Genomic DNA, 11,440 nt, shown 5'->3' with positions numbered 1-11,440 from the left:
ATTTGCAAAGCGCTTGGAGATGCTCTAAGCTTATGGACCAGCTAAATTTGGAATCTAATCTTTCATAATATAAATATATATTAATATATTTTATCTAAAACTTATTTTTTATGATGTGAATATATGTGGTGTGCTGTAAAGGTAGAAAAAGATCTATTTGTAAGTGGTTTGGCTTTTTCCTAAACAAGGACAGAGCCGTCAAGTGATGATTGATTGAGCATGCTTTGGGTGCTTCGTGGCTGCTTTTCAACTTCTCCTAGCTCTCTCTCTTATCAGTCCCGTGCCTCTATAGTTCAATATTGGGGACTCAAAGTCAGCAAAGGGAAGCATCAGTTTAAGGCCTTGTTTAGTTCATTCCGAAATCCAAAAAGTTTTCAAAATTCTCTATTACATCGAATTTTGCGGCACATACATGAAGCATTAAATATAGACGAAAATAAAAACTAATCACACAGTTTAACTGTAAATCGCGAGACGCATCTTTTGACCTTAATTAGTCTATAATTGGACAATATTTACCATAAACAAACGAAAGTGCTACAGTAGCGAAATCCAAAAAAAAATTACATCTAAACAAGGCCTAAAAGCACTAATATTTAGGCCAGCCCCAACGCGGGCAGTCACTACGTAGCATATGTTTGAACGAAAAAGTATAGGACAAGTAGACAGTGCATGCACAGAACTACTGATTTTACAACGCAAGCTAACACCTAAGGTAAAAACATCATCTCATCATTCAGCTTTTTGTCACTGATTTCTTTTCTCATTCTCTTTCACAACCTCGCTGCTCGCCGTCTACAACGCTTGCTTGCCTGGGTGCCTTGCACTTTTGTCAGATGATGTTGTCGCAGCCTCTGCAGACAGCTATAAGCCGCTGCGGAGCCACTACAAAATATGATTTGGAGCTCGCGTGCTGATGTGGAGGACGGGGCTACAAGCCAGTTTGGCGTGTTGGAGAAGGCCTTATGGGAACCTCTCATCAAGATCAATAAACACTCGTGTTGTTCGGGTGTTTGCATTGTACTCCATACAGAAGTCTCTTATCTTAGTACTCCCTTTGTACTTAAAAAAGAAGTTGTTTAGATAGCGACATGATCTCCAAAGCATAAGTTTGACTTCTTATTGTCATAAAAATATTTATGAGAAATTAACTTTGACTCTTTATTTTCATAAAATTATAGGCTCTTCGATAATATACAAAGCGGTTGTTGAAGTGAGGCCTTGTTTAATTAGAAAGATGAAAAAAAATTGGGCACTGTAGTATTCTTTTTATTTGGTAATTATTATTCAATCATGGACTAACTAAACTGAAAAGATTTGTCTCGTGATTTACAGACAAACCGTACAATTTGATATCTTTTTTATTTATATCTAATGCTCTATGCATGTGCCGTAAGATTGGATGTGACGTAAAATATATTAAAAAAAATTAGATTTTGGGGTGAACTAAACAAAGCCTGAGGTGTACAAAAGGAAATTATAACTTATAATTTGAAGCTTGGGCCAACATCTGTAACTCGAGGTCAAGGCGTTAACTAGTCAAATAAAGAAAACAAATATACTCCTTCGTCCCTAAAAAAAAGAGCTATTTTTGTTTTCTAAAAAGTCAACAAATTTTAATTTTGATAAGATATATTTAATAAAATATTATAAATGTTTTTATAAACTTAGTCAAAGTTGATAAAGTTTGACTAACACGATTCCCATAGTGACTCATCATTTTTAGGGACGGAGGAGTAGGCTATAGCACAATCATGTCGGAACAATTAATTTTAGTGACAATAAACACAAAAGAGGTCATTGATTTAGTGCGCAAAGGGAGTAAAAATGGATTATAAAAAATCCAAGACCAATAATTAACTTTTAACCGTACAATTGCGTCGACTTTGTCATAATAAACACACATGAAAACACTGCTTAAGAGTAGCTACTGCTAACTTTACCAATGCAATTCCTAATCCTAAGTTCCTAATTAACATGACCATATAATATATACGTCCATAGCTAATGTTGGCAAGCAGCCGCAGCAGCTCAAGCAACCAGGCCGACATACTCGAGCTCCACGGAGCCTAACCACAGCTTCCCCTTCATCTCCGCCACGTCGCTCAGCGTGACGCCCTTGGCCGCCGTGAGCTCCTCGATCTCCACCCCGTCAGCGTTCAGGCGGACGCCGACCAGGTGCTTCACAGGAGCCGTCGCCGGCGTCGCGTCCAGCCTCTGCTTCTCCTGGTTGAGGGCCACCCAGTAGCCACCCTTGTCGTCCCGCCTCACGTTGTCCGGGTACCCCGGCAGGTCCGCCAGCAGCTCGTACTGCCCCGCCCTGGCGCCGCGGAGAAAGTACCTGAACGCTTGGCAAGGCACGGTGTGCGCGACCACGACCTGCGCCCCGTCGCGGCTGACCGCCACGCCGTTCGGGTACGGCAGGTCGGCCTTCAGCACGGCGACGGTCTTGGTCCGCGCGTCGTACTTGAGAAGCCGGCCCGTCGCATCCGCGTTCATCATGATCTCGGTGTTAAACCTCCTGGGATACGTCGTGCTCGAGTCGGTGAAGTAGACGTCGCCGGTGGCCTGGTCGACGTCCAGGCCGTTGACGAAGTTGAACGGGACGCCATCCGCGCCGGTCGCCAGCACCTCGGCCTCGCCGCCGCCAGGGCCGACCCTCATGAGCCCCAGGTAGGCGTCGGCGATGTAGAGGTCGCCCGTCTTGGCGTGGAACTGGAGGCCCAGCGGCCGGCCGCACATGCTCTCGGTCTCCTCCGACGGCACCACGCCCGCCGTGCACAGGGGTATCTTCCGGTAGTTCGCGCTGTGCGCGAACGTGGTCCAGCCGACGGTGGTGCCGCCCCACTTGAGGACGCGGCCGTCCGAGACGCCGGCGTAGGGCCCCTCGCCCTTGCCGTCGAAGGCGAGGCTCTCGGCGCCGGTGATGCCGCTTGGTAAAGGAAGGTGGAAGCTCCAGCGCGTGTCGGTGGTCTTGATCTGTGCCGCGGCACACGGCCCGGCGAAAAGGGCTAGAGCTAGCACGACCAAGGCGAGGAGCCACGTCGCCGGATTGTTCCGACGCCCCATGCTAGCTGTGCGTCGCCCAACTAGGCACTACTTCTTCGCGAGGATCTGATGCGCGCGCTTTCCTCGCGATGATCTGGTGTGTGCTATCGTGCGGCGGCGTGTTTCTGATGTGCCTCTCGCCGCGCCGTGGGCTCGCGTTTTATAGCATGGAAGCCGCCCGTGGCATCGTTGGAGTCGACCGCTGCTCGCGGGATTTCGTTTAGGAGCCGGAGTGCCGATCACGAACGCTACGGTTCTATCACAAGTTCACAACTCGGACTCGGACCCAAGCACGCTTCTTTTTTCTCTTTTCGGATCGGAGGATCGTGGACGAGCCCTGGGGCTTCTAAGCTTTGCGATGCTACCCGCGGCGCGTGACGTTCGACGGTGCGTGACAGGGACCTGGGTCTCGTTGATTTAATTCATCAACAAACGACTTTACTTACTTTAATAAATTGCTCATATATGTTTCTGTACTCTACTGATCATGTTTGATTGAGCTTATCTGTTAAGTTATTTAACAGTATTTTTTTCTTACAACGTATCAGCGAACAATGCTTTCAACCATAATTTTTCAGACAAGCGAATATGCTCTGTCTGAAATACGGAGCCACACCAGGGTCTAATTAATTCTTCATTGATCAGAGAGTAGTAAATTTATCCATTACAAGTTTCAGTAAAGCATACTTTACAATCACTATTCAAGAAGGGAAACTATTTTCCCACACAGAAAAAGAGTAGGACAACAACAACTTCAAGCGAAAAGACAGTTTCTGAACCTCAGGCACTGAATTCACAGAGAACACCTGCTGCCGGTAGCTGGGCGGTGGCCGCCTCGCCGGATCACTCACTCAACGGGGAACATGACCTCGTTGGTGCGCAGCGGCGGGAGCGTGAACGGCGGGTTATACCGCGCCAGCACGAACGGGCCCTTGATGGCGTACCCGTCCTTCTCCAGCGCGGCCTTGAGCCCCTCCGCCTTCGCCCTCACCGCCTTCTCCGTGGCCACCCCGCTGAACCTCGCCACGCCGAACTTCCTCTCCGGCACCTCGCGGATCACCACCCGCTCGTCCGTCGGCCGCGGCGCCTCCTCCACCTTGGTGTACTTGGACGGCAGCAGGAACTGCATTGTCACCTTGCCAGGCGCCTGCTGGTCGTCCGTGATCACCGGCGCGGTCATCGCCACGGGCTCGGGCTCGCCGGTGGTGATGACGGGGGCCGTCATGGCGATCTTCTCGGCCGATTCGCCGTCGTCGCCCCCGCCGGTGGTGATGACGGGAGCCGTCATGGCGATCTTCTCGGGCTTGGTGTTCTGCGGCTTGCCGAGGGCGCCGATGTAGTTGGCGAGGACGGTGAACCCGCCGTCGGGGTTGCCTTTCCACTCCTTGGGATCGTAGGTGAACTCCGCGGCGATGCAGGGCGGGTACTTGCGGATCTCGTAGCCGGCGCCGGTGTGGAGGACCTCGTGCTTGGGCGTCTCTACCGTGATCTTGCCCAGTACCATCCCCATGGTGGATAGTCGGCGGAGGGCGAGATCGAGGTAGCGAGCTAGGTACGGTGCAGCTTCAAAGGATGGTCTTTGAGCGGTCGGGCGCTCTGGATGTGTCTGTGAGTGTCGCTTTGCCTGACACCATTGCCGAGCATGGGATTTAAGAAGCGGCGAGAAGAGACTTCTTGATGTGTGGACGAGGTTGTCTGGGCATCGTGGCGCGCTTTGCTCCATGGGTGCGTTTTGGTCTCGGCTTGGAGGACAAGCTCGGCAAACTTCGAATCTTTGATGATTGGCTTTGCAGCTCTGAGTCCTTTGCCATGTGGTTTAACTTGGGAAACACGTTCGGTGAAGCCTCTAGGATCTTTCTATTCGAAATTAATAATTTAGAAAACTATGAAAAATATTCCGGATAAATTTGATAGGAAGAAATTTAGAAAACTGGCAGCGAATTGTTGCTTCTTTACAACAGGTTAATTTAATGCAAGAATAAAATGTGTTTGTGTAGAGTTTAAAGGCTTCAGGAACCTTTACAATCAAGTCCATGTATACTGTTTTAATTAATAATGGGGAGCGAGTTTCACAGGATATTTGGCAAACAAAGTTACCAATGAAGATAAAAATTTTTATGTAGTACTTAAAGAGATGAGTAACTTTAACAAAAGATAACTTAGCTAGGAGAAATTGGCACGGAGACAAGTCTTATTGTCTCTATCAGAAACAATTCAACATCTTTTTTTTTTATTGTTACTACGCCAAGTTCTTGTGGCGCTCTATTCATATTCTTTTTGGTATTGTACCACCCACTAGTGTTAGAGACTTGTTCGAGTCTTGGTCCAAATTGAGTACTAAAAGATATAATACATTGTTATTAACAGCAACATCAACTTTATTGTGGGCTTATGGCTAAGGCTGTCTCCAACAGGAGACTTATTTGGGAAACCTAACCTAAAATGGGTCTCCAATATAATACATATAGCCTCCAACAGGGTACCCATACAGAAAACCCATTTTGGGTATCAGGAGAGGCATAACTCAAATTTGGGTATACTCTCTCCTCGAAACCCATTTGCAGAGAGTGTTATCTTTTAGGTCTTGTTGTTGGAGAAGACTAAAAATAGGTATGGAACCATTTAACTATAGCGCTACCCAAAGGACAAATAGGTCTTGTATTTTGGATGATGATTGTTGGAGATAGTCTAACACAGAATGAAATAGTTTTGGATAAATGCAAACCTAAATCTCTTTTGCAAGTACTCTTCAGAGGAACTCACTGGCTACGCCAATGGGTGAGCTTACAGCGGCATGAAGATCTGAAAGATCATCTATCTCAGCAGCAGTTCACCTCGAGACGTCGGCTTTAGCTTTTTTTATTCCAATGGATGGCTCGCACACAGACATGTTGGTTTCGTTTAGTCAAAAACTATTTCCTTTTTCCAGTGGTTATTTGTGGGGCTGCTATTTGTACAACTGAACTTGTGTCAGTTGGTCGTTGTAATAATTGGCCTGATTTTATCTACGCATAGATGAAGCCAGATATTATTATCCATTATTAAAAAATGAAAAATATGCAAACGGCGACCAAAGCTTCAAAATTTCAAAATTATTTGAACGAATACGCATGGAGAAATGACCTGAATCAAAGTTGTTGATTTTGATAAGCTACAATTTTATTATTGATAATATTTTTATTTATGATTCTAAAATTCTATTTGAAGTTTTGGTAATTTGAAGTTCAACTTTTTTAAAAAATTGTTCACACACACTCGGATGGAGAAATCTCTTTAAGACGATTCATGTATCAAAAAAAGGCCAGCCGACGTGGCCATGTTGTCAGCTTTTGTCGGCCGTCGGATTGATAGGGCGGATAGCGTAGATCGTGGAGTCCTGGCCCTTTTGCAAATAAAAAAGTCCTCAAATTTAGTAGAATCAACATGTAATTCAGGTCTCCTCTTAGGTTTTTATTTAAAAAATTCCTTGAATTTTAACGAAATCAACCCGCAATCTAAGCCCTTTTATGGGTCGGCCTACCTTCCGCTTAGGTCTATAATATCATCGAACTTAGGCCTTAGTGGGTCGAATTCCACCTGACGCTGTTTTTCTATTTTCCTACAAATTTAATTTTGTAAAGATCATAATAAAACAAATACAAATAAAAAAGTCAAACCAAGTTTGTTGAACTTTACACAACTAGCACTGCACTGTAAGCCCATAATATCAGATGTGTTTAGTGTAACTTTATTGCTATAAATGTGAATGTAGATTTCTCTAGAGTTTTATGTAAATAATTAATAGGGTTAGTTTCTTTATTAGAATTGTTATGAAACTTTTATGGTAGATTATCCGTAACATGCATAATATAAAATGATTGAGTGAATTTATCGGCTTTACAATCCTAAAAGAAATATGCATTTGCCTACACATAATATTATCCCGGCCCACGTATAAAATAGCAGTCTATCAAATATAATAATATAGTGCAAAAAAAAGACATAATTAACAAAACCTGGTGCAGCAAGTTCACCGAACCTAACTAGATGCGCGTAGCTCAGTTTATAAATTTAAATAATTAAAATAATACTTGCTATGTTGCACTTCTGTTACATGCTCCCATTTAAGAATAATTTGGTCACTCAAAGTTCGATACTAGGAACTATTGCATACGATATATAATCAGTTGCAATCTATTGGAATGACCACTTTCCCTAACATGGAACCCTTTAGGAAATACAGAAAGCGAACCAATACTTATATCTAAGTTTTATTCAAATAAATTATCAATTAATTAAATCTATTATACTAAAAGGTCTCATACTAGCCTACGCGGCAACACCACATGCCTTTTCTAGTGATCTACCAAGATCTACAACTTTATAGTTGATAACTTCTTTTATTAAAAATCACTTGTGAACCCAAAATCCTATTTCAAGTTCTCACATTTTGAATTTCAAATTTTCAAACTACCCATCAAAACAGCCGAAGCACCAAATATGAATGGTATCAATAGTTGGTTGTCAAAGATTCCTGATTCTTGAGTTTAATGGCCAAAATCAAACTCACCAGTAGTTGGATGGACAGAAAAAACTTGCCCTTTTCCACACTGTTTAGTAATTTGTTCAGCCGCTAATGCTTACATAGAGCATCATTAAAAAAAATCTTAACCTCACTCTCTAAATCCTTATTTGGAGAGTTATTTGCTCGGTGTACCCTACAGAGCCAGTCTTGCTCTCTATTTTTAGCTAGTGAGAAATCAGAAATAGAGAATGATAATACTTGAAAAATTCAATTAAAAAGGTTGGAGAATATTTTTCACTAAAATTTCTTTCTGTCAATACATAAGAACATCTCCAAGCGTTTGCACTTGGAAAACTCGACCTCTTCGCACGTATTCATACGCGATGAAACTGGTTTTTTCGAAGTAACTAGCTTGCGTCTCACAAATCAAAAACAGAGGGGGTACCACTTAAACATAGCTTTATTTAGTGACTGAAACTTGAATAATAAGGAATCATTTAGCAAGCAACACAATAAAATAAGGCAGACATACACGAGAAGAAACAACTACCCGAGCATTAATTACATCGTACACTCAGTTTTGGTTTTATGGACCACCAGCATAGGCGGAGTTAGCAGATTTCAGTGACACTTGGGAAAGCCCGCGGGAGGTGGAGGAAGCAGATTCGGCGCCGGACCATCGAGCACCTCGAAGACCATTGCCAGCCCCAACGGCAGGTGCATGTCGAAGTGACAGTGCATGAACCACATACCTGCGATTTCATCGCGATATCGAAATTAGGATCAGCATCTCAAATTCTGATGAACAAGTCTGTGTGTTGCGAAGTCTCTCTCACCTGGATTGTCCGCCGTGAAACGGATGACTGCCCAGCCGCCGGCCGGCACGGCTATGGTGTTGCGCACCTGCGGGTTCACGAGATTGTACTTGCTCTTCATGGAAGCGTCGAATCGCCCGAGCCCCTGCGCCAGCACGAAGAAGTTGAACCCGTGCAGGTGGATCGGGTGGTTCTCGGTGCCGAGGGCGCTGCTGTACTCTTGGCTCTGCAGCACCACCTCGACGACGTCGTTGAAGTTCACCTTCCTCACCGACGTGACCTTCCTGGGCGCCGGCACCGGCGGCGGCGCGCCCGGGAAGTCCTCAGAGTACACGTTGGGGACGCCCCTGAAGAACGCCTCGAGGAGCGACACCTTGTCCGGGAACCGGAAGGAGTACCTGTTCATGGACGCGACGACCGCGAACCCCTGGCACTTGGTCTGCTCCGGAGCGCACGGCACCTGGTCGAGCCCGAACGCGACGACCATGCTGTGGTCGACGTTCCTCGGCACGACGGGATCGCCCCGCCGGACGAGTCCCGTCATGGACCAGTAGAACCTGCCGGCGGTGACGACGTCGGTGTGCGCCGGCAGCGCCGGCATGGCGGCGGGGGCGTAGTCGGGCACGCCCTTGTACCTGACGACGGCCGTGGCCGTGGTGTTGTCGAACGGCGGCGGGTTGGCCGCGGTCTTGCTCTCGAACGCGTGCGCCGCCATGAGGTAGCGCCCCGGCGCGGCGGAGGCGGTCATGAGCGCGTCCACGGTCTGGCCCGGCGCGATGACGATCACGTCGGTGGGGTAAGGGTTGGTGTAGCTGGCGTCGGCGGCCACCACGGTGAAGGCGTGGCCGGCCACCTTGAAGAACAGCTCGGAATCGACCGCGGCGTTGATGATGCGGAGCAGGTACGTCTTGCCGGACTCCACCTCCACTTGGTACGCGCCGGCGCCTGCTTGGTTTTGGCAAAACCGGATACATGCACAGGTGACAGGGGTTATGTTATGTCCGCGGAGACACGAATTTCGTAACACGGGACAGGGCTTGATCGTGTGCCGCCGGCCGTACCTCTGCAAGACGGCTGCTCGCCCGTGAAGCCGTTGATGGTGAAGGCGTCGGACATCGCCGGGCCAAGGCCGGTCAAGAGCCCATCCTTCTCCACGTCGTCCACATTTTTGTTCCACCACTCGCCTGTGCAAGAGAATTTGTACACAACGGTCAGGAACGCACCACAACGGATCACAGCGTCAGCAGCCTTGGCAGGAATGGGCAATGGGTAGTACCGTACCGTACCGTACCTAGCAGGATGGGGATCTCGGCGTAGGGCTTGGGGAACGGGTAGCCCCTGGGGCCGTTCCTGGGCTTGATGATGAGCGCGCCGTAGATGGTGGCCCGGAGCATGGAGGCGTGCGCGTGCCACCACAGCGTGCCCTCCTGCCCGGTGATGTTGAACGCGTAGGTGAACTTGGCGGAAGGCTGTATCGGGCACTGCGTGATCATGTTGGCGCCGTCCGCCCACCCGCTCCGCAGCTGAAAGATGCCGTGCCTGCACACGCAGCGAAGCGCATCAGAAAGAGAGAGAGAGAGAGAGACAGAGAAAAAAAACGTAGGCGCGGCAGCGCGGGCCTGCCATATATTGGCGATCCGTTGACGACGCAATTGTTCAGTTCTTCAGGATACGGGACGACTCGTGCTTGTACTTACCAATGGACCGACACTGGGTACGGCGACCCGTTGACGACGTGGACGACGAGAGTGTCGCCTTCGTTAACCTCGATGGTCGGTCCCGGCATCTGCTGGTTCACCGTGTATATCACGCTGTTCATGCACAGCTGCGAGATGCTCATGCCGCCCACCTAATTCAACGGTTACGTATGTACGTGCATGGACAGACAAGTTAGTTTATATATATGCAATGATAAATACGACACAAGTTATTACGGCATGGGGTACGGAAAATGCAAGCTTCCAAAAGACCGACCGAAACAGAAAGGTTTATTACAAGAGGGTTATTACATTGAAGGTGTGCTCCACGACCGCCGCGTTCGCCATCGTCGCCGCCGTGCACAACGCCGCAATGAGCAGCGCCAGCAGCTTGGCTGCCCGCGCCATGATATCCTGACCCTCTTCTAAGAGACGAGAGACGAGGATGCATAAGATGCAAACAAAAGCAACTGAGGAACGTACCGGCGTACCGGCTTGGCGCCCATATTTATACAAACACGACTCTATCTTGGAGCAAGTTATAGATAATTTATATTCTCAGAACGGGTCGTGCTTGCGCCTACAAATGACCTAGCGTTACCGTGTAGCGTGAGAGAGGTTGAGTAACGGAGGTAATCAGACTGCGACTACATAGGAATACTTTGTCAGGCGCATCGTCATTCGATCTGACTATGCATTATCGATCCCTTTTCTTTTGGTGTAGTTGTTGCACTTTGTTCTAGACTTTTTCACTAGGTTCTTCTTTCCCTGAAGCTGTTGATTAATCCAGAGTCAAGTCTTGCAACACACATGTTGTAGTACTTTGTGTATCAGTACCAAGAAGATATGTTTAACCATGTGTGAACTACGACAGTCTTGTGTGATGCCACATAATATGCTCTTCAACGGTTTTCGGTTTAGTGCTAATTTGTTCATGACTTTTATACTGCATGCCTCCCTCAATGCTTTCTCAGAACTTTGACGCCATGCACGGAGACGACACGGCCGGAGTAGGTAGATCAGTGCGTTCAAGTTGTCGCAAGTCAGAACTGTAGTCTCGCTTTCAGAAAATAAGAACAAAAATATGCATTTCGGCGAACCGTAAGCCTGCATGGCCATTTGTCGAACGTAACACACTGGCTAGGCTAGGCTGTTCGAAAGGTATGTACGTTGAATTTGCCGGCCCTCAACTTACAGAAGATTCCTGGATTTTGGAAATCTGTTTCTGTGCGCGTCCAGTAAAAGTAAATCTGTCCATGACCTAGTGATTTCTTATATTGTTTTACTCAGCTCTGTCTCTGAATAACTAGAGGTCAGCTGGATCGTTTCAGCAAAGAAATAACCTCGAAACTGTTCTACCGGGGGAAAACTGAAAA

General features: G+C 47.2%; 3 protein-coding genes across 3 annotated transcripts; all 3 read right to left on the bottom strand.

Moving 5' to 3' along the window:
• Positions 1,823 to 3,565, bottom strand: LOC8060102 (protein STRICTOSIDINE SYNTHASE-LIKE 10). Its single transcript, XM_002456598.2, has one exon. It carries the CDS (start codon positions 3,067 to 3,069, stop codon positions 2,032 to 2,034), a length of 1,038 nt encoding a protein of 345 aa, XP_002456643.1. The 5' UTR covers positions 3,070 to 3,565; the 3' UTR covers positions 1,823 to 2,031.
• On the bottom strand, positions 3,667 to 4,719 carry LOC8060101 (heme-binding-like protein At3g10130, chloroplastic). The gene has a single exon (XM_002456597.2). The coding sequence runs from the start codon at positions 4,556 to 4,558 to the stop codon at positions 3,896 to 3,898; it is 663 nt and encodes a 220-aa protein (XP_002456642.1). The 5' UTR covers positions 4,559 to 4,719; the 3' UTR covers positions 3,667 to 3,895.
• LOC8060100 (laccase-8) lies at positions 7,848 to 10,487 on the bottom strand. Its single transcript, XM_002456596.2, has 6 exons — positions 10,377 to 10,487; positions 10,065 to 10,216; positions 9,659 to 9,906; positions 9,429 to 9,551; positions 8,389 to 9,312; positions 7,848 to 8,304 (listed from the first exon to the last, which is right to left on the bottom strand). Exons 1-6 carry the CDS (start codon positions 10,470 to 10,472, stop codon positions 8,174 to 8,176), a joined length of 1,674 nt encoding a protein of 557 aa, XP_002456641.1. The 5' UTR covers positions 10,473 to 10,487; the 3' UTR covers positions 7,848 to 8,173.

Source organism: Sorghum bicolor, chromosome 3 (genome assembly GCF_000003195.3).
Source record: "Sorghum bicolor cultivar BTx623 chromosome 3, Sorghum_bicolor_NCBIv3, whole genome shotgun sequence".
NCBI lineage: Eukaryota > Viridiplantae > Streptophyta > Magnoliopsida > Poales > Poaceae > Sorghum > Sorghum bicolor.
The sequence above is the reverse complement of the archived record's forward strand: the minus strand, read 5'-3'. Positions and strand labels throughout refer to the sequence as shown.

What these genes read in the sequence shown, in the direction of transcription:
- LOC8060102 (XM_002456598.2), bottom strand. Translation starts at nt 3,069, where the DNA reads ATGGGGCGTCGGAACAATCCGGCGACGTGGCTCCTCGCCTTGGTCGTG.
- LOC8060100 (XM_002456596.2), bottom strand. Translation starts at nt 10,472, where the DNA reads ATGGCGCGGGCAGCCAAGCTGCTGGCGCTGCTCATTGCGGCGTTGTGC. An exon ending in CGAGCAGCCGTCTTGCAGAG is followed by an intron (nt 9,313 to 9,428) that starts GTACGGCCGGCG and finishes AAAACCAAGCAG; the next exon opens with GCGCCGGCGCGTACCAAGTG. An exon ending in TTTCACGGCGGACAATCCAG is followed by an intron (nt 8,305 to 8,388) that starts GTGAGAGAGACT and finishes ATGAAATCGCAG; the next exon opens with GTATGTGGTTCATGCACTGT.
- LOC8060101 (XM_002456597.2), bottom strand. Translation starts at nt 4,558, where the DNA reads ATGGGGATGGTACTGGGCAAGATCACGGTAGAGACGCCCAAGCACGAG.